At 37.8% G+C, this 26,824-nt stretch overlaps 1 protein-coding gene and 1 pseudogene across 2 annotated transcripts; both read left to right on the top strand.

Annotated features, from left to right (window-relative positions):
* Positions 1 to 6,270: 6,270 nt before the first annotated feature.
* LOC145620183 (uncharacterized) lies at positions 6,271 to 15,532 on the top strand (annotated as a pseudogene).
* Positions 15,533 to 16,124: 592 nt separating this feature from the next.
* LOC145621468 (uncharacterized) lies at positions 16,125 to 26,771 on the top strand. 2 transcript variants are annotated; one of them, XM_081676202.1, is made up of 10 exons: positions 16,125 to 16,480; positions 16,744 to 16,806; positions 17,842 to 17,935; positions 18,069 to 18,177; positions 18,256 to 18,294; positions 18,828 to 18,911; positions 18,998 to 19,059; positions 19,861 to 19,963; positions 20,076 to 20,258; positions 26,639 to 26,771. In XM_081676202.1, the coding sequence occupies exons 2-10, from the start codon at positions 16,746 to 16,748 to the stop codon at positions 26,735 to 26,737; spliced, it is 834 nt and encodes a 277-aa protein (XP_081532328.1). In that variant the 5' UTR covers positions 16,125 to 16,480; positions 16,744 to 16,745; the 3' UTR covers positions 26,738 to 26,771. The 2 variants fall into 2 exon arrangements, with proteins under 2 accessions (XP_081532328.1, XP_081532329.1); XM_081676203.1 differs by having other exon boundaries at positions 16,126 to 16,480; positions 26,635 to 26,718.
* The last annotated feature ends 53 nt before the right edge of the window (positions 26,772 to 26,824 follow it).

Below are 26,824 nucleotides of genomic sequence, written 5' to 3'. Positions count from 1 at the left end.
TTGCATTGGGTCATCGGTTATCATAGATTCATTCCGGCCGACATCCAGAGCAGGTTGCCAACGGTCACCGGAATGGCCAGGAGGGACGGCGAACCCCTTCAAAACTTCGTCTGGAAATCTTCCAGAGACACGCTCAATCCATTGGTTGGACCGATAAGTCAGGGCTGGGATGCTGGAATCCGACCCAACCGTTGTAGGAGCAATTGCGGTGGTTGCCTGAGGTTGACGGGGAGATTCAGCAGAAGTGAGATCTTCGATCTCAATACCCTGAATAACCTTCTTCACAACGGCCTCAGGGCTTTTAGCTTTGTTGGCAGTCGGGGTCTTTTCAGACACCGACTGGTCTTTCTTCTTCTCGGGCGCCGATTGATCCTTTTTCTTTTCGACCCGCCCTTCAGGTTGCCTGGGGCTGGAGATCACAATGCCACCTCGCCGATTGGCTAGAGGTGTTAGTTTTCTTTTCTTGGCATTTTCATCGGCCATGATCTCAGCTCTTCTCTTGGCACTAATAGCTGGAGCACGCCCGCAAACGGAAGCAAGAGTATCGTAGGGGTCGGAAGCTTTGGGGCAGCGCCTGATAACCCTTGTCCCGTCAGAAGATAGGCCGAGTTGTCTGTTATTCAACTTATCAATACCTGGTAAAAAGGAATGTAAATTCAATCAGTTAAATGCGAATATATAAAAAAAAATAATAAAAGGGTAAGGAAGGTAACATTAAACCAGTAAACTACGCCGTTTTCATTATGAAAATAAGAAAATGAATAATTAGTGAATAAGAATAATAAAACTAAGAAGGATAAGCTATACCATGCTGGTCAGTCCAACAAAGACCGACACGAGATAGCGGCGCGTTGCCCAGAATGTAACTCACATTCGGCACCCACACCGCGGGAATTAGACGGACCTTGCCGTCAACTTCATCAACCTCAGAGATGTCAAAATGATTAACAGCTCTCTCCTCATGCTTCCCAAGATCCCTCTCAGGGATTGAATCAAAATGGGGATGAGGCTTGAAAAAAGTTCTCCTCAAAGGAAAATCCTCTGGGACTGACATAAAGAAAAACTTATCCTTCCAACCTTTGCAGCTAGATAGTTTAGGATGGACGGTATATTTGTGAGGTTGGGTATATAAAGACCACCACCCATCTGATTGACCATCCCTCTTTAGGGTAATAAGCCGCCTGAATACATTAAGGGTTAGAGGGAAGTTCCGATATAGCATAACCCAAACTGTAGCAATAACGGAACGAATAGTTTAAGGGGTTAACTGAACCAGGCAAACGTTCCAAGCCTTCAAGATTTTAGCAACAAAGGGATGTAGAGGAAAACGGAGGCCAAAATCCAAGTGTTTCATGTAAACAGCCACGGAACCAGCTGGACAATCCAACACTAAGCTCCAGATGGAGGGAGAGACAACTCGTACCCATCAGGTAAGTTAAAGAACTTTTTCGCACGACGACAATAGTCCTTTGTAATTGCCGTTTTCCTAAAAGCTTCACTTATCTTTTCCTTTGCAACTTTTCCGTCGTTGGCAAGAACTATAGGTTGTCGGAACTCAGCCCTATCAGTCTCAGAACTATACCCCTCGTCCAAATTCTCTTCCTGGATAACCTCAGCCGTTAAATCAACAATGTTATCCCTACTCTCATTATTTACACTGTCTTCCTGAGCGTCGTCATCTCTTAAAACTGAGTTGACGGCAGAATCATGAACAGGAGATGACGGACCTTCTTCAGGAGTCAAAGGGATGTCGTCCTCAATTTCTTCTTCAGAAGAACTTACAACCTGACCTTGTCCAGGTTTTTTGCTAGATTCCGCTGCCTTGGCGGCCTCAGCTGCTTTAGCTGCTTTGGCGGCCTCAGCGGCTTCACGGGCGGTGGCTCGGGGTTGATAACTGGTACTCTTTACCCTTGGCATAGTGTTTATACCTATATTGCCAACGTTAGTGCCGTATTGATTAAAATATCGTCTCCCAGTAAAGCTGCGTAAGTGATAACGGACACTAACAGGCTCAACGTCAAGAATTTCAGTATCGGCAGGGATATCAGGGTTAGTAGGGTGAAGGGCACTTTCACGGTGGGCAATGGTCCTATGTATCATAAAAGCGCGTTTTTCTTCTTCACAAGTTAACGTCTCAAAAGGGTAGTCAATATTATCAGAAAGGGAAGACGAATTACCCTGATTACTACCGGTTTCTTTGCCTAAAGATTGTCTAATTAAACGACGCCTAGCAGTACTAAGGTTAGGAAAATTCTCTTCGACACTATCTTCAGACATTTAATTGAATATAAGAAAATAAAAATAGCATGAAAAATCAGGGGTTAGGGTACGAAAATACCTTCGATGAAAATCGCGGATTTAACGCCTCTAACTGATAAAGAAACGACGAAGAAAGAGAAGGTACGCCCGAGGAGACGGAATGCACAAACCGAACACGAGGAGGATAAGAAAGGACAGAACTGTGGTCAGCAACTTAAACTTTTTCGAGAGAAAACTAGGAAGGAATGCAAAGTAGTAAGAAAATGGCGGAATTTTGATCTAAAAAGGGGAAGCTGAATGGCCAATTGAAGTGAAAGGCGGTTCAGAGATCCGACGGCTGTTAATTGACAAACTTTTTCAAAAAGCAGCGGCAGGATTTGTGACACGTGTAAAAATTTTCCCGCCCAAACAAACAAAAAAAAAGGGGAAAAGAAGAAAAACGGTTACACTACCATAACGTACACTTTGTAATAAATTGACCTTGTAAGCTATCGGCATACAAGGTCACTTGGGGAGGAAAACGGAGTTTTTTCGCTCCCAGGTTTATTGTAATAAATTGACCTTGTAAGCTATCGGCATACAAGGTCACTTGGGGAGGAAAACGGAGTTTTTTCGCTCCCAGGTTTATTGTAATAAGTTGACCTTGTAAGCTATCGGCATACAAGGTCACTTGGGGAGGAAAACGGAGTTTTTTCGCTCCCAGGTTTGTTGTAATAAATTGACCTTGTAAGCTATCGGCATACAAGGTCACTTGGGGAGGAAAACGGAGTTTTTTCGCGTGACCTTGTAAGCTATCGGCATACAAGGTCACTTGGGGAGGAAAACGGAGTTTTTTCGTTCCCAGATTTGTTATGGTAAATTGACCTTGTAAGCTATCGGCATACAAGGTCATTTGGGGAGAAAACGAAGTTTGGAGAGGAGTTAATAAAGCTGATGAGTTCATGGAACTGATGAAGAACACGGCGTTACAGCACAAAAATTATCCTCTTGTGTGAATAATAATAATAAAAAGTACTAAAAGTAGCAAATTAAAATGACACTTCTCAGCAAAAGAGCATAGAGCTTAAAAATATATGAATATGTAGAAGCTAATTTGCCTGGATACAGGACAAGCGATTAAAATGAATTATGACAACGGCAAGATTAGTAATGAAACATTGTTAGTAAGCAGTACTTGACAGAGTACAAGAAACGTTGTTACAATAAAATTTCCAAGTTAAAGAAGAATCTGTAGAATGAGATGTGGAAACCCAAAGTTTGTTTTGTTAAGTTCAGCTTGTTACTCATATAAACTGAGCACGATGATGAATGATCATACGTCCTCACTTGGGGGGCTAATTGTATGGGATGATATCTGGGCATGACCGATATCTTGCGAAAGCACATAACCAGATTTTAATAATCACAAGAAGATGCTGATATGTTGCAGAAAGAGGACATGTCGGCCTGCCGCAATTTAACACGTGGCAACAGAATCTCGACACTTGGCACAAAAGGTTGTGCATGGGTGAGAGCCACCTGTCAAGATAGATTACTATAAATAAGTAGGTAAGACCTCATTAATGGGGGGATGAAGGACTCTCTCTCTCTCTCTCTTCTTTCTCTCTACTTTCTCTCTTTTGCTTATCTTCTTTTCTCAAACACTTTCTGACTTTGCCATCGGAGTGGTTAGCTAACTTCTTCTCATTGTGTAGGTTCTCAGCTTGCCGATAGGAGTATCAGAATCTCAAGTCCGAGTTCTTGGAGAGGTTGGGATCAGACAGAAACAAATAATGTTTGAAATAACTGCATATATATATATATTTTTCGTGACAATGGTATTATATTCTTTTTACTTTGCCATAAATAAAATAAAGGTTCATAATTTTTACAATTTATATTGATATAAAAAATGATATTATCTTTTTTCGTGACAATGGTTTTTTTATATAACTTTTTCTATACCACATAAAAAAAATAAAAGGTTCATAACATTTACAATCTATATTGATATAAAATATATCAATGGCCAACGTTTGGCCTTAAAAACATACAAGTACACACTATATTACTCCCTAAAATTTTAGTAAAAAATAAAAAATTCTAAGATTGGGCATGTAGATGGCGATTAGGTAGCACCTAAGTAATCTAAATGGGGGTTAGTAGCATCTATGTGCTTAAATATTTAGGCTTAAATTTTATGACAGTAGTTAACTAGTCGGCCCACGTCTTAACCACACTGAAACTGGAATTTTGTAGTAGTAATGTTACCAATGTATGTACTTCAATTCCCAATATGAACTGTGAGGTAAGCTGGTTAATTACCCAAATCTTAATTTTAAACGTAGATCTACAGACAGGGGACATTATACCTACTTATGGATTGGTATTTCGTCGTCATTTTCTTTCATGCATATACTACGAACTTCTGTTCTGTTTTAGATGATCTGTTTGACATTTAGCACCATACATACATAATCCAGTAGTTGATTTATTCTGAACAAAAATATGGTTATGAGTATATGGTTTTAAAATAATAACTCTATGAAATTTGCTTTTGATAATCTAAGTAATTGTTTAAGCAATGCATCGACAAGTGTACAAGTGAAATAAATGAAGTACGTATACATTAACAAATCCCATTTTGATGTTAGTAAACTAGTATACTATCGTAAAATTTTGCTAAACTGTGTATGAAATGAAAAGTTGACAATAAGCTCTCACACATTTCTGGTTCTCTTGGAATTGCAGGAATTTTGGTAGATGCAGTGTCATACGATCATACTGCCATCACTGATGTAAGCACGGCACTTTTATACTTCTTATGGTTTAATCCTATGTCCTTTCTTCAATCACAAGCAACCTAAGCTAGGATATAGTTAGAAAGTAGGACGTCCTTATTTATTGTGTGCAAGAATATTAATTAGTACTCCGTACTAAGCAACTAAATAATGGGTTAGATCTTTTTTTTTTAATCGTTTATCTCTCAGAGATAGGAGGATTTCTAAATAGTGTATCTGAACATTTCAAAAATTATCAAACTTGGTTTTTTTGTGTGCAATGAATTTACTTTAAACACGAAACCAATGAACAATTATGAATATTCACTACAAGAAATAGGTCATTTTGCGACGGAAACCTTGCAACGGACTACAATTCCGTCGCAAAAAGGGTTAATTTGCGAGGGAATAAATTCCGTCGCAACTTTGCGACGGAAACAAACTTTTGCGACGGAAATTCCGTCGCAAAGTTTGCGACGGAATTTATTCCCTCGCAAAAGTTTGTTTGCGACGGAAATAATCGTCGCAAAACAATATTAAAAAAAAAATTAAAAAAAAACATTTTGCGACGGATTCTGCGACGGAAATTCCGTCGCAAAAAGTTTTTAAATTTTTTTAAAAAAAACTGAAGTTTCGCTGAAGGAGAGAGAAAAAGAAAACGAAGAACAGAAAGAGGAAAGCGTAGAGAGAGATAGAGGAAAGCGTAGAGAGAGAAAGAAAATCCGGCCACTTCACCGCCGCTGTCGCCACCGGAACGACCGGAATCCGGCCACTCACACCTACTAACGCCCACCCCCTCCGTTCACTCCCACTCACGCGCACTCACGCCCACCCACGCCACCCCCTCCGTTCAAGCCCACTCACGCCCCTCCGTTCGCCGGCGGTGTGCAGCCACCACACCACCCTCCTTCCGGCAGCCGGATTTCCGCCACAACACCCTCAAATCCCGGTGAGTATTCCACTATCCCCCTTTGTTTTTGTTTTCAATTTAATTTTAATGTAAACCCTAACTTTTTCTAATTATGTTTTTTAATTTAATTTGTAACTAAATTTTATTATTTAATTACTTGTGTTTAGTGTAGTGTAGTTTAATTTATATTGCAATGTTAGAATTAGTTTAATTTTTAAGATATATTGCAATGTTAGAATTAGTTTAATGTATGTTAGTTTAGTTTAAAATATATGTTAGATTAGTTTATAATGTATGTTATTTTAGTTTAAAATATATGTTAGTTAGTTTATAATGTATGTTAGTTTAGTTTAAAATATATGTTAGATTAGTTTAAAATATATGTTAGATTAGTTTAAAATATATGTTAATTTAAAAATACATGTTAGTGTATGTATGTTTATTTGAATGTGGGTAATTGTGTGTTAATTATATGTGTTTCATCACTTGCTTTAAACTTGTTTAAATTAAACAATTATGGTATGTATGTTAATTATATATGTTCACTAAGATTTGAAAGCATTTGCATCTTCTTATTCCTAGATACCCGTTCAAGACATACACATTAGGAGTATGTCTTGAATAGTCCCCGGTTGGGACTGTCCTTTGACGTTTAATCTCACTTTAGGTGGTGAATGTATGCAATGTTTTTGATTCTATGGAATATCTTGGCGTCTCATTTCTCTACAATGTTTTCTGGGTACATATGTTGGTGTGTTTAATTACCTACATCGTGTACTTGGAGAACTGTAGGGATATGCTGTCGGATTTTCTATAGAATTGAAAACTAGGCATACATTCACTAGTGAGATAAGATGTCCAAGGATGGGTTAGGTTGGAGTGGTAAGGACCCCTGGATATATGTCATCTAAAACCTCATGTAGGTTTGATTTTATGAAGAAAAGAACTTAGCTTGATACTTTGCTACTATTGTTTGTGACTGATATGATTATATGCGTGAGTTGTGTAGAAGTTGTGACAATGAAACGAACAGAGCGTAGCTGGATGTATGAGAGGTTGTGTGGGCGGAATTCTATTGATCCTAGATTCGTGAAAGGGGTTAAGGAATTCATTCAGTATTGCAAAGATCATCCTGAGAGTAGTGACCCCGAGGAGATTAGGTGTCCTTGTGTGAAATGCAAGAATAAGAAAATTCTATCTTCGGATGATGTTCAAGTTCATTTGTATAAGAAGGGGTTCTTACCTAACTATCATGTGTGGATGAATCATGGAGAAGGGTTTCCAGGAACCTCCGAAGGACATTCTAATGAGTATCGTGAAATGGTTGAGGATGCTCTTGGTCATAATGCAGATCATTCGGCTACCGAAGAGCCGAGTGTTGAGGAGGAGCCTAATGCACAGGCAAAGCAGTTTCTTGATTTACTGACGGCATCTGAACAACCGTTATATGAAGGGAGTTCAATGTCTGTGTTAGAGATGGCATCTAGAATAACGAGCCTGAAATGTGAGTATAACTTGCCTCACAGGTGTGTTGATGGGTTTGCTTCGTTGATGAGTGAAGCAATTCCTAACAACAACCACATGGGAGACACATTCTACGAAGTGAAGAAGATTGTTAAGGGGTTGGAGTTGCCTCATAAAAAGATCCACGCATGTCCAAAAGGCTGTATGTTGTTCTGGAAGGAAGATGCTGAGTTGTCTACATGCAGGGTATGTGGTAGTGAGCGGTACAAGAAGACTTCAAAAGGGAGGGTTGTTCCTGTGAATGTTCTGACCTATTTCCCTATCACCCCTAGGTTGCAAAGACTGTTTGCAACAAAGAACATTTCTGAGGAAATGACTTGGCATGCGAAAAATCCACGAGTACAAGGCACAATGGCACACCCTAGCGATAGTGAAGCTTGGAAACATCTGGACAATTGTTATCCAGAGTTCGCCTATGAACCTCGTAATGTTCGCCTTGGAATGTGCACAGATGGTTTTGCTCCTCATGGTAAGTTTGGGGGTCAATATTCCTGTTGGCCTGTCATTCTGACGCCGTATAACTTGCCCCCCTCAATGTGTATGAAAAGACAATTCATGTTCCTATCTTTGCTAGTTCCTGGTCCCAAAAACCCAAAAGGGAACTTAGATGTGTATATGCAACCACTAATAGAAGAGTTGAAACAATTATGGGAAGTGGGAGCAAATACATACGACATATCAAGGAAACAGAATTTCAACCTTCGAGCAGCTGTCCTATGGACTATTAGCGATTTCCCTGCTTATGGTATGCTGTCTGGGTGGTCCACATCTGGTAAGAAGGCTTGCCCCTACTGCATGGACAAAACCAAGGCATTCTGGCTGGATCACGGTGGCAAAGTAACGTGGTTTGATTGTCATCGACAGTTTCTTCCCGCAGATCACCCTTTCAGAACGAGCCGAACAGCCTTTTGTAAAAACAAAGTTGACAAAGATTTACCTCCACACATCATGTCAGGAGAGGAATTGTGGGATTGTGTGAAGAACATGCCGAAGGCCACTGATGGGCCAAAAGCACTGAAGCGTCTGAAAAAAGCTAAAAAGGGTTGGTTTAAACAAAGTAGCCTATGGGATCTTCCATATTGGAAGGACCTTCTCATCCGTCACAACTTAGATGTCATGCATATTGAGAAGAACTTCTTTGATCAGTTAATTCACACTGTAATGGATGTGAAAAAGAAAACTTGTGACACAACCTCGGCTAGAAAAGACATTGCGAAATATTGTAAACGACCGCAACTCCATGCTTATGAGGATGATAAAGGCAAGGAGGTTATGCCGAAGGCCCCATTCGCTCTTGACAGGGCTCAAAGAAAGGTTTTGTGTGAATGGGTTGGTCAACTGCGGTTCCCGGATGGGTATGCATCCAACCTGAATAGATGTGTTGATTTGCAAGCGGGCAAGCTACATGGAATGAAAAGTCATGACTGCCACGTCTTCATGGAAAGGTTATTACCGGTTGCTCTCAGAGAACTACTACCTGTCCATGTTTGGAATGCAATTACAGAGATTAGTCAATTCTTTCGTGATTTGTGTTGCTACACAATCACAGTTAGTGACATGGAGCGACTTGAGAGGAATATTGCTGAGATTATTTGCAAGCTTGAGAAGATCTTCCCCCCTGCGTTCTTCAACTCCATGGAGCATTTACCAGTGCATTTACCGTACGAAGCCAAGTTAGGTGGCCCTGTTCAATACCGATGGATGTATCCGTACGAAAGGTAAACCGATTACTTACATCATTGAACTTTTTATGCTTCTACCTACATCAAACTATTATTTGAATATAATTTCAGGTTTCTAAATCATTTGAAACGGAAAATTGGTAATAAGGCTCGTGTTGAAGGATCAATATGCAATGCTTACCTTACTGAGGAGATAGCAAACTTTTGCTCAAATTACTTTCAGCATTCAATTGACACAAAAACACGAGATCTTGGTCGAAATGTGAATGCCGATGTTGAATGCAGCTCCCACAACGATGTCGTTCCTGAATTGTTCACAGTGGACAGTGGTCGTGTGGGAAAATTCTGATTTGTTATTCATATAATGCTAATACAAATACCCTTGTTTCATAGGTTTGATAATGACGCTGTAAAGGGGAATGTCACTGATGTAATTCAAGGCTACTACAAAGCTCCTTGGAAGAACTACAGCGAGGTTGAAGGTCCCACCAAGGAACATTGGTTCACCTTGTTCAAGGTATAAGTTTAACTTATAAATAATAGGTGTCATAAATTTAACCAAATGAATATGTAACTAATAGAGTTTTTTGTATATTCAGCAACATTACAGTTGGGCACCTGCTTTGGAGGGGCAAGTGCGTAGGGCGTTTGATACTTATGCTGCAACTCGGTTGCGACAAATGTTCTACAACGTCACTAAAAGGATGGGAGGGAGAAAGCCAGACTGGATCTCAAAAGACATCCACAAGATGATGATGGATATTCCCCAAGTGGATGACGTTTACAAGAAGAGGTCAGCACAGAACAGATTGAACCGACGATCTGGCTCTATGGATAATGAAATAGAACCGACCCATTTTCAAGGTTCCATCTCTGCGGTACAACATGCAAAAAAGCTGGTAAGTTGTTGTATAAAAAATTGAATGTACGTATTTATATGTGCTTAATTACATTTGTATCTAATAATACTGTTCACTTGTTCACATTGCAAGGCGGCAAAGAATCAAGGGAAGCTTCCATCAGCACCTGATCTCTTCTTGCATACACACTTCAAGGAGGTGCCCGGGAAAGGGAAGGTTCCTGCGAACAAAAGAGCGAAGGAAATTGCGGTAATAACTAGTTTTCGCCCATTTTCAAGCCACTTGTTTCCTATATTGCCACTTATGAACTATTTCAAGCCTCGAACTCAAGTAACTATGTTAGGTAGGTGTATTATGGTCAAAATAAGCTCATTTGATAACAAATGTGAGAAATAGGCAAGTTAGAACCAAAAACGCCCCATTTTCGCCCATTTTTTCTAGTTTTAGGACCTAGTGAACCTATATTGCCACTTATAAACAATTTCAAGCCTCAAACTCAAGTAACTATGTTAGTTAGGTGTATTAAGGTCAAAAATAGGTTCATTAGATAACAAATGTGAGAAATAGGCAAGTTAGAACCAAAAACGCCCCATTTTCACCCAATTTTCCTAGTTTTAGGACCTAGTGAACCTATATTGCCACTTATGAACTATTTCAAGCCTCGAACTCAAGTAACTATGTTATTTAGGTGTATTATGGTCAAAAATAAGCTCATTTGATAACAAATGTGAGAAATAGGCAAGTTAGAACCAAAAACGCCCCATTTTCGCCCATTTTTTCTAGTTTTAGGACCTAGTGAACCTATATTGCCACTTATAAACAATTTCAAGCCTCAAACTCAAGTAACTATGTTAGTTAGGTGTATTAAGGTCAAAAATAGGTTCATTAGATAACAAATGTGAGAAATAGACAAGTTAGAACCAAAAACGCCCCATTTTCACCCAATTTTCCTAGTTTTAGGACCTAGTGAACCTATATTGCCACTTATGAACTATTTCAAGCCTCAAACTCAAGTAACTATGTTATTTAGGTGTATTATGGTCAAAAATAAGCTCATTTGATAACAAATGTGAGAAATAGGCAAGTTAGAACCAAAAACGCCCCATTTTCGCCCATTTTTTCTAGTTTTAGGACCTAGTGAACCTATATTGCCACTTATAAACAATTTCAAGCCTCAAACTCAAGTAACTATGTTAGTTAGGTGTATTAAGGTCAAAAATAGGTTCATTAGATAACAAATGTGAGAAATAGACAAGTTAGAACCAAAAACGCCCCATTTTCACCCAATTTTCCTAGTTTTAGGACCTAGTGAACCTATATTGCCACTTATGAACTATTTCAAGCCTCAAACTCAAGTAACTATGTTATTTAGGTGTATTATGGTCAAAAATAAGCTCATTTGATAACAAATGTGAGAAATAGGCAAGTTAGAACCAAAAACGCCCCATTTTCGCCCATTTTTTCTAGTTTTAGGACCTAGTGAACCTATATTGCCACTTATAAACAATTTCAAGCCTCAAACTCAAGTAACTATGTTAGTTAGGTGTATTAAGGTCAAAAATAGGTTCATTAGATAACAAATGTGAGAAATAGACAAGTTAGAACCAAAAACGCCCCATTTTCACCCAATTTTCCTAGTTTTAGGACCTAGTGAACCTATATTGCCACTTATGAACTATTTCAAGCCTCAAACTATTGGTTCTCATTCTTTATTTTTATTTCTGCATTGTATATCCTTTGTTTGTTACAGGAGGCGTACCAACACAGACAGGAGGAATCAAGAACCCAGGGTTCCCAACTGTCTGAAAATGAAATTTTCTTTGAGGCGGCTGGTGGTCGTAATAAGAAGGGTCGTGTTAGAGGTCTTGGTGTTGGTGCTGACTTGTACTACGGCACATCTAGGGGACGAGGATCGGGTTCTTCCAGCCAATACGTACCGTCGGTCATAACTCAAATGCAGGAAAACTTCCACAAGGAGTTGAATGAGAGGGTGGAAGCAATTGAGAGCCAGATCGATAGCCGTGTGGCGGAACAGCTCGATGCTCGAGTGGAGGCTCGAGTGGCAGAACGGATGGCTGAAATCGAGAGGAAGAACAAGGAGTTCTTAGAGGAGTTAGCCAGTAGATTTACAGGATTGACCACTCCTTTCACTTGTTCTACGATTCAGCCTCAGATTCGAGACCCCAGGAACGACCCGGGTGGTGGTGGTGGTGGTGGTGCAGGCCAAGGACAGCCAGCTTGTGTTTAGTTAGGTGTCATTTTTCGATTTTTGTATATGGATGACATTGTAGTTTAAAAAATTATATCATGTACCGTACTTGGTAGTTACGGCTACGTGTTGTATATATTTGAATTATGTTAGGGCGTGGACTTTTTGACTGAAATTATTTTAAATGCACGTATTTTATTAAACAGGATTGCATGAATACAGGTTCCAGGAAAACAAAACAAAATACAAAAAAATTAAACAGGATTGCAGGAATACAGGTTCCAGGAAAAAAAACAAAATACAAAAAAAAAAAAAGTTAAAATTACAATAACTTTGCGACGGAATGTAATTCCGTCGCAAAATGGAGTATTTTGCGACGGATTATTTTCCGTCGCACACATGCGACGGAAAATAATCCGTCGCAAAAAACTTCATTTTGCGACGGAATTACATTCCGTCGCAAAATTTGTGACGGACTATTCCGTCGCAAAAGAATCCATTTTGCGACGGAAATACATTCCGTCGCAAAATTTGTGACGGAATATTCCGTCGCAAAATGATTCCTCTTGCTACGGAATTTTCGTCGCAAATGTTGTTTTCAGCTACAACTACCTTTCCGTCGCAAAATCCGTCGCAATTCGTTTTGCGACGGATATTCCGTCACAAAAGGACTGTTTGCTACGAAAGTTCGAGCGACGCCATGCCTGTGACGGAAATCCGTCGCAAAGTCACTTTGCGACGGAATTTTGCCAGTTTGCGACGAATTATTTCCGTCGCAAAACGGCCCTTTTCTTGTTGTGATTATACCAGGATACATATTTTTAATCAATGTATCAAATTTTGTTTGATATTTTCAGTGCTTGGCAGAGCCTCTTAAACCTCAATATAATGGGGGAATAGTTGTGAACCCAGAAATAAATGATGGCTTAAATGGGTGGACAACTCATGGAGGGGTTAAAATTGAGCCTAAAGTGTCAGTACAAGGAAACAACTTCATTGTTGCTCATAATAGAAGACACCGCTACGGCAGTGTATCCCAAAAGGTCTTCTTAGAGAAAGAGAAACTTTACACATTTTCTGGTTCGTCTCTTGTTAAACTCTATCTACAAACTAACAAACCTATCTATCATACACGTGAATGTTAATTAGTTTAGTTAATACAGATCAGAGTATTCTATTCTCAACTACACTTAAATGCACCTAATTAATGTCGATTATTTTAGTATCAATAGATGATTTCTTTATTTTTATTTTTTTTTATATATATTTTGATTGTCTGATTTGTTTTATATTCTTGTATCTTTTTCCATACAGTTTGGATACAAGTAAGTAGGAGGAGAAATACACCAGTTACTGCAATTTTCAAGACTAATGAAGGGTTCAAACCAGCTGGTTCAGTCATTGCTCAAGTAGGATGTTGGTCCATGCTTAAGGGTGGCATCACGGTCGAGTCTTCAGGCCCAGCTGAATTTTATTTCCAGGTAACATCCTTTGACTGTATACGAAGTATAATTACTATATTTGGTAGTAAAGATTGTCACGTCCACGCACAATAAAGATTCATCGTGAGCTCACTAAAATATTCTTCATGATATTCATTAGATGTTATTTTATCCTATATCTTTAATTATTGCTTGTCATGTTTGAACTTATGAAGTTATTTCACCGGCATTCCATGTATGTTTAAACTTACGACAATACAACTTTTTATTCCTCGTGTTATTAGAGCAATGATACATCGGTTGATATATGGGTTGATAGCATTTCACTACAACCATTCACCAAGGAGGAATGGAGATCTCATCAAGATCAAAGCATTGAGAAGGTAATAGAAACTTTAATAATAAGCAACAGAATTCTTCAGAACTAGCTAGTCCTCAATATTTAATCTCATGCATGAATGAAAATTTATTTGTTAGGTTCGAAAGACTAATGTGAGACTCCAAGCTCTAAACTCCAAAGGAAAGGCGGTACCCTATGCAAACATCTCAATCAAGCAAAACAAACCAAGCTTTCCATTCGGAGCTTCTATCAACCACAACATTGTCAATAACACAGCCTACCAGAATTGGTTCACCTCTAGGTTCACAGTCACCACATTTGAGAACGAGATGAAGTGGTATTCGACAGAAAGCACTCAAGGCAAGGAAGACTACTCTCAAGCCGATTCCATGCTTGACTTCATTAGCCAGCATGGCATATCTATTCGTGGCCACAACATCTTCTGGGATATGATGATCCTCATTTTCAAATGGGATGGGAAAACAATCTCTCCCCGACTGACCTCCAAGCAGCCACCGATAAGAGACTCAACTCTATAGTTTCGAGGTACGTACAAAAGTTTTTAATAGGACAACAATTTTATAATATTGTTCAACTTTGTAATGTTAGATTCATATATTGGCAGGTATGCAGGGAAGGTGATAGCATGGGATGTTAACAATGAAAACTTACATTTTAACTATTTCGAGAGCAAGCTTGGGGCAAATATTACAGATGTATTCTTCCAGAAAACGCGTCAACTAGATGGAAAAGCAACACTGTTTATGAATGACTATAACACAATAGAGGATGAGGGCGACGCAGCCTCTTCTCCATCAAAGTATCTCGAGAAGATTGGGGAAATATCTAACTTCCTTGGGGGTAACGCTAACCTTGGAATTGGCCTTGAGGGTCATTTCGGTGTCCTAAATCTTCCTTATGTCAGATCAGCGCTTGACACTCTTGCTGCTTCTAATTTCCCTATTTGGATCACAGAGCTTGATGTTAAAAGGGGACCTAACCAGGTACGTAATTTTTATTACATCTCACCAACAACTGATAAGGCTTTGATCGTGTTTTAACAACATATATAACACGTGACATGCATCTATTTTAATTTTAATTTTAATTTTAAATTTAAAAGTCTGTTAAATTAAATTAGTAGTCGTTGACTTGTTGTGTAGGTATCAGACTTTGAACAAGTACTAAGGGAAGTGCATTCCCATAAAGGAGTACAAGGCATTGTGATTTGGGGACCATGGTCACCTCAAGGCCAACAATGTTACAATTTGTGTTTGGTAGACCCCAACTTCACTAATTTACCAGCAGGGGATGTTGTAGACAAGGTGTTGAAAGAATGGGGCTACCGCGACAAAGCCGTTGTTGCAACCACAGATGCCAATGGGTTCTTCAACACTTCACTCTTACATGGTGATTATCAAGTTAAGCTCTTACGACAACTACACACATTGGATGAACAATCTTCTCCAATAGTTTCTCAAAAGTTTAAAGTGGATCCTCAATCATCAAGTCAGACATTTAAAATAATTGCTCCAGATTCTTTCTAAGAGTATATATGTAGATCATCAATAAAATAAAATTATTGCTAAAGATTCTTTTAGAGATAATAATGTTCCATTAGTAATTATGAAATATTATCTTTCTGTACACTTATAAAGTTATAAACTACAGAATTTGGGACTTAAGCCCTAATAAATCACAATTCACAAGTAGTACATGTAATTACTATTTATGTAATTTTTTTTTCTTTTAAGCACGCACATATCTCATTCTTACTATTATTTGCATCAACTAATATAAATAAGTCTCTCATTTGATGGTAACAAGTGAGTAGAGCAAGCACATACATTCAAATCTAATAAATTAAAAAATACAAAGCTAATTGAATATTAATATACGTGTTAACTTGTCTCTCTATCTATATTTCGATCAAATATGTTAATGTTTATACGTAACATAATCCAATTTAATGACATGACATGCCGAGTTAGATGGGTCCTTGGTGTCTGACATAATACTTCACAATTAATTTCCTCCTAAAAATTGGACTAATTGGGGTATACCGGTTATACGTATATATGTAGGGTTTTTTTTTTTTTTTTTTTTTTGAAGACGTATTCCCGTAACCCGTAGACGGTAGTTTGTGAATATTGCGATAACAAGTGAAAGAAGCAAGCACGAAGATCCGGACAAAATTGTAAACTTTACAGGCTTGACAACTTCTTCCCTTCTCCAAACAATGGAAACTGCACGTTAAATCGTGCACTAGTCGAACCTAGTCAATTTCTCTTTTCAATTTCATTTCTCAATTTTTATTTTCTTCGACAAACTCTCATCATCTTCCTTCCATCAACAACTACTGGAGTCTGGAATCTGGATTAATCTACACATAAATTGAAATTGATTGGTTTAAGCAAGCTGCCCACTTCTAATTGCCAATTACGCGTTGTTCCTCACCGGTTTCTGCTACCTAGGGTTTTTTTCAACGTTTTCAGGTTGGTTTCTCACAATTTACCCAATTTCTATTGTTTTTCTTGATATGTGATGATTGCTGATCACCCGAATCCCTTCAAATTAAAATAAATAAATAAATAATTGACAACTTCTTTTGATTGAATTATTGATGATTATATTCGCATTTGGAATTTTATTGTTATGAGCTTGGAAGTTACATTGATTTTATTGTTGTAATGTAAATTAAGCGATGTAATAGATTGTCAATTATGGCCTGGTAAAAGATCAATACGTGTAATTTCAGGTATGGATGAAAGTTCGAGTGACAAGGAGTCGTTAAATGCTCGAATTCAGCAGCTGGAACATGGTATGTTGCTCATACAGTACTATGCTAGATATATATACTTCGTATGATGTATGATGTCTCAAAACTCCGTGCTACTTCGCTTGCTTGATTTTCTGTTTGTTTGTTTCCAATTGTGAGATTGAAGTGGGACTAATGGAGTAAATTTCCTCATTTGAAACTTGTTTGACGGTTTCATTTTATAACTGTAGCGGGAGAGCCTTAGTAAGCTCGTTTTTGTCAAATTTCAGCATTTAAAATTTAGCACATGTTGCGCCCGTCAAGGATGAAGACAGGAAAACATCTAAAAAGTCTAGGTGAAGTTCCATTTTGAAACTTATTCATAGTGGGAGGAGTAATTAAATAGGCTCATAAGCTGATTGATTTCTCTTGTTTTCTCCTATTTGGGGCAATTCATTTAAGTGGATAATTATGGGGTCTCAGTTCCCCTCCTAGGTCTCATGTAGCTTTTACACCTGTCTCAGCTGCCATTATCTCGGTGGTATTGTTGCCAGAGCTCACTGAACTTGCAGTGTTCCTTGTAGTAGGCTTCCTGTTCATTTCCAAAAGCACAGATCTCTCCCATCATTAAAAACCCTGTTCCTGTAAGATGCTTTTGTAGCTAGTTTCACTTTTACAAGTTTTCTTTTGTTTGGAAGGCTGTCAAACACTATAGGTGATGGTTACAGCGCCATTCATGTTAGCTACCTTTTACTCTCCTCCTTCTATATTGAGGCTAAGAAGGGTGATGTACAACAAATACCATGACAATGGATGAGTTGGGATGGAATTTCTATTCATATTGTTATTGAACAAAACTGAATGGACTGTGGTTTTGTGTGGGACCTTGGGGTTATTATTTTATGGGTTGGGGAGGGGAGAGGTGGACTTGGGAGTGTTCATGTATGAACTATTTAGTTGCCAGTTGCTTGCACCTGTGTTTTGCTTTAGGGTTGACGCCCCCTTTTTTTTTTTTGCTTGTATAATGTTCATATGATGTCATTGTATGGATATCCCTGAGAAGTGAGTGTCATGACACTTGTTTATTTTTATTTGTAGAGAAAGATGAGCTGCAGAAAGACATTGAGCAATTGTGCATGCAACAAGCGGGTCCCAGTTATGTTGCTTTTGCCACTCAGATGTATTGTCGAAGGTGAACATCACATATGAATTAGTGAAGCTACTGGGTGATTTTATTTTATTAAATCTCAATAATGTTTTGTATGCTGGAATGTGAGGTTTAAACTGAGAAAGATTACAACATTGCATGTTTATTGGTCTATTAGGACTGCTGGCTTGGAACAGGAAGTTGAGAATTTAAAGAAGAAGCTGACTAATAGTATCAAAGAGAATTCAAATATCAAAGAAGAGCTTTCTGAGGCTCAGAGAATAAAAGTAAGTTTTACTATATTTAATTATTTACAGTCAAATTATAATTATCTATGTCTGATGGGCTCTCTTCTCTTGTTCCAGACATATATAGATCAACTCCACAAATCGGAGGTCGCAAAGGTCAGTTTCTTTCTCTCTCCTGTACATTAGGTGTGTAAGATTTATTAAGCTTGGTTACTAGCTCACTACTATGCTAGGTGAACCGTGAACTTAGACACGCCTACATGCATCGATGAACTGAAGTTTCTGCTTCTGCTAGAGACTTGTGTTATATGCTCATCCCTTGATTCATTTATTTTACTGAACAAAGAGGCAAAGAGTAGGAGTGTTCTTTTGTTTATTGGACTCAGAGTCATTGTTTTGCACTTAAATTACCAAATTGGCTACCACTAGACAATGCATAGACCACGCAAGTGGTTTTGAAGGCAAAACTAGCATATTTATTTTGTTTTAAATTTCTTGTACTAAGTATTTAATACATGTATGGGAGGACAGTCAGTATGGAGATTGGTGAAAACTGAAGATTATTACTTCATTTGTTTATCTGATGCTTGAGCCAGAATGAAGAAGGGAATGTGTATTTATTTTTTAATGTGAAATTTGACATTAGTTTCAACATTTGATTCCTTTTATCTGCTTTTACCAATTTGCAGAACTCGGAATTAGCTAAGCAGATTGAATACATGCGTGGAATGCTTACTAATGCCTTCACTGATCGTGATCATGCGATACTGGAGGTCATTATCTATCTTTTTCTTGTTTGGCTGCTTTGCTATAATTATGTTTAGCTGTATTTGAATTAATGTTGGCTTGCTGTTTGCAGGCTGAGAAAGCTAAAGAAAATGAAGATATGATGTCTCAGAAAATGAATGATGCCGAGAAAAGGTGCATTTCAGTTCATAATGTTTCCCCTTGTAATTCATTAGTATTTCAAGTTTGGTATTTGTGCATTTGTATTTGTAATTTACTTGCAAGTTGCCTGTGAAGGGAGCCCTCTGTCTCCTTATTTAATAACATCATACTGGCCCCTTCCGTAAGTGACCATGTACCTTAAAACCTCTTTTATTGGCTAATAACCCCTTGATGTCCTTAAAATGTAAGTTTATATTACCCACGTAAGAGAGGGGGGGGGGGGGGGAGGGTGTCTAATATCAATACAGTATAAGATCTGGCTTACACTACAATGCCGTGGCTCTGTATAAGCATTGTGATATATGTTTCATAAACCACATATTCAACCAGTTAACTCTATATAACTATATAAAGTTATAAACACAGTTAACTGGTTGGATATGTGGTTTATAAACCACAACTCTGCGGTTATCATGTAAGCATATACATCATTTTTATGTAGATGAAATACTTCTAAATTTACACTATTCATACTCTGTATAATCGATATTTTGAGTGTGATATTTTTTTTCATAAGGAAAATCATAGTCATGTGGGATCATGTAAATTTTGTCTTGGGTATTATTTTTTTAATATCCATTTATTATTTATAAATAAAGACTCTAACATTTGAAGATATGCATTGACAATTGTGGAACAAGTTTTATTGGAGTTTATTGGTGGTATTTGAAATCGCTTTTTTGGTTGCTATGAAGCAAGTGATAGGCAGTTGATTATGATATGATTTATGATGGATTGTTAGTTGATGTACGTTTTAATACATCCTTGAAGCAGGTTACAAGAAGCAACTGTAAAATTAGCTGATACACAAGAGCAACTATCGAGTATGAAGAGGAAGCTAGCAAAACAAGATCAGGAGATGGAAATTTTTAGAGAGGCATTTACTCTGTCCTTTAATAATGAGCCTGCTCCAGTTATCCAAATCATGGTTTTATTTGGGTTTATCCAGCTCTGGTTCTATTTAACATTTGCAATGCCTTTTCTTGCAGATCATTAATAAGTTTTACAAGATCAGGCTGCAAGCTTGTAGCGGTAACGGGGATGATGATAATGGGTGTGATGATCAATGTGATGATGTTTGTTGGGATGACATGTGTGCATGCTTATATAACGATTCCTCAGAATCATGGAGCTTCAATGTTTATAAGGAAGCTTCCGTTGCTAACTATGTGGTGAGTTCTTGTTTTTCTTTTACATTGTTCTATTTGTTTTATAATTAACTCTGCCAGGGTTCTATTGAATAGGTGGATGTGGCAATATGTGTCCTTTTTAAACCATAGGAAAGAGGAGATTAGAAATATTTTTCCTTTCTGTGCAAATGGTGTACATGAGATGGCCGTTTAGATGGCACAACATGTGTATCCTTATAAGCTTAATCTGAGGGAGTGTAGCTCTATAGAAGGCTTTGGGAGCAATGCTCTGGTGTAAAATAAAGATGAGGCTTTTTGTAGTAGGGTATTATATTGATTTATGGCATATCCATATCCTGAACATGAACCCCGAAGTCAACTTTATCTGATATGACATATTTTATGTGTCTTAATAAATTTTATGCCTATGTTGCGAGTTGCTGATCTAGAATTGATTCTTTGAATTTCAAAGCTTCAGGATAAGTGAATAAAGCCTATTTTTCTACATTTGACTGCTGAGCATTTTTGTAAACCCATGTCCATGAGATAATTGTTTATATTTTACCCCTGGAAGTAAGGAACAAAAGAGTGTACCATGATTTCTATGATTATGAGATTTATGACTCATGTGATGGTTGTGATTAGAGCTGTTAATTCGGGTATTCAAGTCGGGTTTGGGTCGGGTCAAATTAGGTCTCGGGTTTAATCAGGATCAGGTTATGTCGGGTCAATCTAGCTTCAGGTCAGGTTTAGGTTGGGTCAATTTTAGTTCAAATTATAACGGGTTGTTCACCTTTTCGGATATATGTCGGGTTCAATTCAAGTTAAAATCACATCAGGTTCAATTTCAGGTTCGGGTTGTTTTGAGTCGGGTTTGGATGGGTTAACAAGATGGTACATTCGCGTTCAAGTCAGTGTTGAGTCGGGTTCTGGTTCAAGTTCAATTTTAATAAATATCGATGTGGCCAAGTTAAACTGTATAATTACGCCTTCCATAATTTGATCTAGCATCATCAAGATTTTATTAAACCTATATACGAGTATAGAGAACAAAAGTTATATAAGCTGAACAAAAGATTTTATTAAATCGGATTTAAGGTTTACAGAATTATACCACTATATAAATTTTATTAAACCTTCCATGGCTCGGATTCATGTTTTAATTGGGTCGGGTACTAGTTCAGGTTCAGGTTGTTTTCGGGTCGGATTAAATCGGTTGACGGTTACTATCAAGTCGGGGGCAGGTTCGGGTTCAGGTCATAAAGTATTGGATCAAATGGGTTTTCGGTTAAGATCAGGTCAGGTTCAAGTCAGGTTACAATTCACTAGTTTCACCCCATTGTTCGAGTACAGGTTGGGTTCAGATCTTTGTCCATTATGGTCAGGTTCTTGGGTCATGTCAGTTTTTGACAGCTGTAGCTATAATCCACACTTTTTGAGGAAATTTTGAGGTTTCGGGGGCAGTGGCAAAAAGTGTTGAGACCCTAGGGGATATATCTTAAGGTCATATAATGTCGTTTGAAACCATATATGATCATTATATGTTGTCATTAACCTACGTGGTAGGCTTAAGGGCATATTGGAAATCAATGCAAGTTGTGAGCGGGTAAAATGACCGTTTAAGGGCATATTGGATGGTTCCACCGACCCAATTGGACACCTGAAGAGTATTAGGGACCATGTTAAACATCTCGATAATTTTTATTTACGGGCAAAAAAGGTCAAAAAAAATAATAAATAAAGGCTACAATCCAAGCTTTTTGAGGAAATTTTGATGTTTAGGGGCCCGGTAGCGAAAAGTCTTGAGACCTTAGGAATACATCTCGGGGTCATATAATGCTGTTTGAAACCATATATGATCATTATATGTTGTCATAAACGTCCGTGGTAGGCTTCAGTTTACGAATTCGGTGCAAGTTGCGAACGGGTAAAAATAACTCATTCAAGACATATTGGATGGTTCCACCGACCCAATTGGACCCCTGGAGGGTATTAGGGACCATGGTAAAAATCTCGGCAATATTTATTTCCGAGCGAAAAAAGGTAAAAAAATACAAAATCGAAGGCTATAATCCACGCTTTTTGAGGAAATTTTGAGGTTTCAAAACCGGTGGCGAAAAGTGTTGAGACCCTAAGATATATATCTCGGTGTCATAATATGCCGTTTGAAACCATATATGATCATTATATGTTGTCATAAACGTCCGTGGTGCTTGAGTTTACGAAAACACTATAAGTTGTGAACGAGTAAAATGATCGTTTAAGGGCATATTGGATGGTTCCACCGACCTAATTGGACTTCAAGAAGGTATTAAGGATCATGGTAAACATCTCGACAATTTTTATTTTCCAGCGAAAAAATGTCAAAAAATTACAAAATTGAAGGCTATAATCCACGCTTTTTTAGGAAATTTTGAGGTTCAGGTGGCGACAAGCCTTGAAACTCTAAAAGATACATTTCGGGGTCATATAATGCCGTTTGAAACCACATATGATCATTATATGTTGTCATAAACGTCCGTGGAAGGCTTGAGTTTACAAAATCACTACAAGTTGTGAACATGTAAACTGACCTTTTAAGGGCATATTGTATGGTTCCACCGACCCAATTGGACTCCCGGAGGGTATTAAGGACAATGTTAAACATCTTGGTAATTTTTATTTTCGAGCGAAAATAGGTTAATAAATTACAAAATTGAAGGCTATAATCCACGCTTTTTTAGGAAATTTTGAGGTTTAGGGACCTTTGGCGAAAACCCTTGAGACCCTAAGGGATACATCTCGGGGTCATATAATGCTGTTTGAAACCACATATGATCATTATATGTTGTCATAAACGTCCGTGGTAGGCTTGAGTTTACGAAATCACTACAAGTTGTGAACTAGTGAAATGATCGATTAAGGGCAGTATTGGACGGTTTTACCGACCCAATTTGACTCCCGGAGGATATTAAGGACCATGGTAAACATCTTTGCAATTTTTATTTCTAGGCGAAAAAATGTCAAAAAATTACAACATTGAAGGCTATAATCCACGTTTTTTTAGGAAATTTTAAGTTTTCGGGGCCCGGTGGAAAAAAGCCTTGAAACTTTAAAGGATACATCTCGGGGTTATATAATGTCGTTTGAAACCATATATGATCATTATATGTTGTCATAAACATTCGTGGTAGGCTTGATTTCACGAAATCATTGCAAGTTGTTAACTGGTAAAATGACTATCTAAGGGCATATTGGATGGTTCCACCGACCCAATTTAACTCCCAGAGGATAATAGGGACCATGGTTAACATCTCGGCAATTTTTAATTCCGGTCAAAAAAAGGTCCATAAATTACAAAATTAAAGGCTATAATTCACGCTTTTTGAGGAATTTTGAGGTTTTAGGGCGTGGTGGCGAAAAGCCTTGAAACCCTAAGGGATACGTCTCGGGGTCATATAATGTCGTTTGAAACCACATATGATTATTATATGTTGCCATAAACGTCTGTGGTAAGCTTGAGTTTACGAAATTACTACAAGTTGTGAACGTGTAAACTGGCCGTTTAAGGGCATATTGTATGGTTCCACGGACCTAATTGGACTCCCACAGGATATAAAGGACAATGGTAAACATCTTGGTAATTTTTATTTCCGAGCGAAAATAGGTTAATAAATTACAAAATTGAAGGCTATAATTCACGCTTTATTAGAAAATTTTTAGGTTTAAAGGCCTTTGACGAAAACCCTTGAGACCCTAAAGGATACATCCCGGGGTCATATAATGTCGTTTGAGACCACATATGATTATTATATGTCGTCATAAATGTCCGTGGTAGGTTTGAGTTTACGAAATCACTACAATTTGTGAACTGGTAAAATGACCGTTTAAAGGCATATTGGATGGTTTTGCTGACCCAATTTGACTCTCAGAGGATATTAGGAACTATGGTAAACATCTCGTCAATTTTTATTTCTGGGCGAAAAAAGGTCAAAAAAATTACAAAATTGAAGGCTATAATCCACGCTTTTTTAGAAAATTTTAAGTTTTCGGGACCAGTGGAGAAAAGCCTTGAAACTCTAAGGGATACATCTCGGAGTTATATAATGCCATTGAAACCATATATGATCATTATATGTTGTCATAAACATCCGTGGTTGGCTTGAGTTTACGAAATCATTGCAAGTTGTGAAATGGTAAAATGACTGTTTAAGGGCATATTGGATAGTTCCACTGACACAATTTAACTCCCAGAGGAGAATAGGGACCATGATTAATATCTCGGCAATTTTTATTTCCGATCGAAAAAAATAAATGACAAAATTGAAGACTATAATCCACGTTTTCCGAGGAATTTTGAGGTTTTAAGACCCGGTGGCGAAAAGCCTTGAAACCCTAAGGGATACATCTCGGGGTCATATAATGCCGTATGAAACCATATATGATCATTATATGTTGTCATAAACGTCCGTGGTAGGCTTGAGTTTACGAAATCACTACAAGTTGTGAACTTCTAAACTGACTGTTTAAGGGCATATTGTATGGTTCCACCAACCCAATTGGACTCCCGGAGGGTATTAAGGATAATGGTAAACATCTTGGTTTTTTTAATTACCGAGCGAAAATAGGTTAATAAATTACAAAATTGAAGGCTATAATTCACGCTTTTTTAGGAAATTTTGAGGTTTAGGGGCCACTTGCGAAAACCCCTGAGACCCGAAGGGTTACTTCTCGGGGTCATATAATGTCGTTTGAAACCACATATGAACATTATATGTTGTCATAAACGTCCGTGGTAGACTTGAGTTTACGAAATCACTACTAGTTGTGAACTTGTAAAATAACCGTTTAAGGGCATATTGGACAGTTTTACCGACCCAATTTGACTTTCGGAGGATAGTAGAGACCATGGTAAACATCTCGGGAATGTTTAATTTTAGGCCAAAAAAAGTCAAATATTACAAAATTGAAGGTTATAATCCACGCTTTTTTAGGAAATTTTTAGGTTTCGCGGCCCGGTGGGGAAAAGCGTTGAAAATCTAGGGGATATATTTCGGGGTTATATAATGCCGTTTGAAACCATATATGATCATTATATGTTGTCATAAACATCCGTGGTAGGCTTGAGTTTACGATATCACTGCAAGTTGTGAATTGGTAAAATGATCGTTTAAGGGCATATTGGATGATTCCACCGACCCAATTTGACTCCCAGAGGATAATAGGGATCATGGTAAACATCTCAGCAATTTTTATTTCCGGTCGAAAAAAGGTTAAAAAAATTACAAAATTGAAGGCTATAATCCACGCTTTTTGAAGAAAATTCGAGGTTTCGGGGCTTGGTGGCGAAAAACCTTGAAACCTTAAGGGATACATCTCGGGGTTATATAATGCCATTTAAAACCATAGATGATCATTATATGTTGTCATAAACGTACGTGGTAGGCTTGAGTTTACATAATCTCTACAAATTATGAACGGGTAGAATTGTCGATTCGGGTATTTAAGTCGGATTTGGGTTGGGTCAAATCATGTCTCGGGTTAAATTAGGACCTGGTTATGTCGGGTCAATTTCAGTTGAGTTTATTCTTGGTCGTTCACCTTTTCGGATATATGTCGGGTTCATTTCGAGCCAAATTCAGATCGGATTCAATTTCAGGTTCGGGTTGCGTGTGAGTCATGTTTGAGTGGGTTAATAGATGGTACATTCGGGTTCAAGTTAGTGTTGAGTTGGGTTTTGGTTCAAGTTCAATTCCAATAAATATTGATGTGCTGAAGATAAACCTATATAATTACGCCTTCCATAATTTGATCAGTTTAATCAAGATTTTATTAAACCTATATATGAGTAATAGAGAACAAAAGGTGTACAAGCTGAATCGGATTGTGGGTTTACGGATTTGTACCAATATATGAGTTGAACAAAATGCATATAAATTTTTATTAAACCTTTCATGACTCGGGTACAGATTCTAATTAGGTCGGGTACTAGTTCGGGTACAAATTGTTGTTGGGTCGGATTAAATCGGTTTACGGCACACTAGTAATGAAAAAGTCTTGGCAAGATATCTTTTGGGCTACAGATTTAAAATGTACCGTTAGCTACATAGCTGCATATTCTGTTTTTAATTGCATTTGGAAGTGTAGACACATTGTTGGCTTTTGGGGAAAAAAAAGAAAAAAGAAAAAAACTTATTTCCTTAAGGTAGTGTGGAGAGGGTATATTTGGCTAGGAAGCATGAAGTTTTAATTGTGTGCAAAAAGTCAATGAATCCATTTTGTTGTTGCATTTAAATAGTTCCTTTGATCTCCTCTACTTAGGTGCATTGAGTATCGAATTCAATGTTTTCTGGATTGTAATTTATTTCAAATAAATTTCTGGGCTTTTGTATGCATTTCTATTTACGTTGCATGCCCATATTTATTAGTTCTTCCTCAGACAGGCTGCTTTGCAAGAAGAGGTGGAGACCTTAAGAACTGATCTTCAAAACAAAATGCAAATGGTGAGACAGAAATTCTTTTTCAAGTTTGAACCTCATTAGTTCAATTTTGTCTAGGGGGATGGTTTCCTAGTCTTTTTGTTTCAGGAACTCTTGTTTAAATTGAAAATAACATTTGTACCGCTATTG

The sequence above is a fragment of the Chenopodium album genome, chromosome 27, assembly GCF_948465745.1.
Source record: "Chenopodium album chromosome 27, dcCheAlbu1.1, whole genome shotgun sequence".
Lineage (NCBI taxonomy): Eukaryota > Viridiplantae > Streptophyta > Magnoliopsida > Caryophyllales > Amaranthaceae > Chenopodium > Chenopodium album.
The sequence above is the reverse complement of the archived record's forward strand: the minus strand, read 5'-3'. Positions and strand labels throughout refer to the sequence as shown.

What these genes read in the sequence shown, in the direction of transcription:
- LOC145621468 (XM_081676202.1), top strand. Translation starts at nt 16,746, where the DNA reads ATGGATGAAAGTTCGAGTGACAAGGAGTCGTTAAATGCTCGAATTCAG. An exon ending in ACAAATCGGAGGTCGCAAAG is followed by an intron (nt 18,295 to 18,827) that starts GTCAGTTTCTTT and finishes ACCAATTTGCAG; the next exon opens with AACTCGGAATTAGCTAAGCA. An exon ending in GTGATCATGCGATACTGGAG is followed by an intron (nt 18,912 to 18,997) that starts GTCATTATCTAT and finishes TGCTGTTTGCAG; the next exon opens with GCTGAGAAAGCTAAAGAAAA.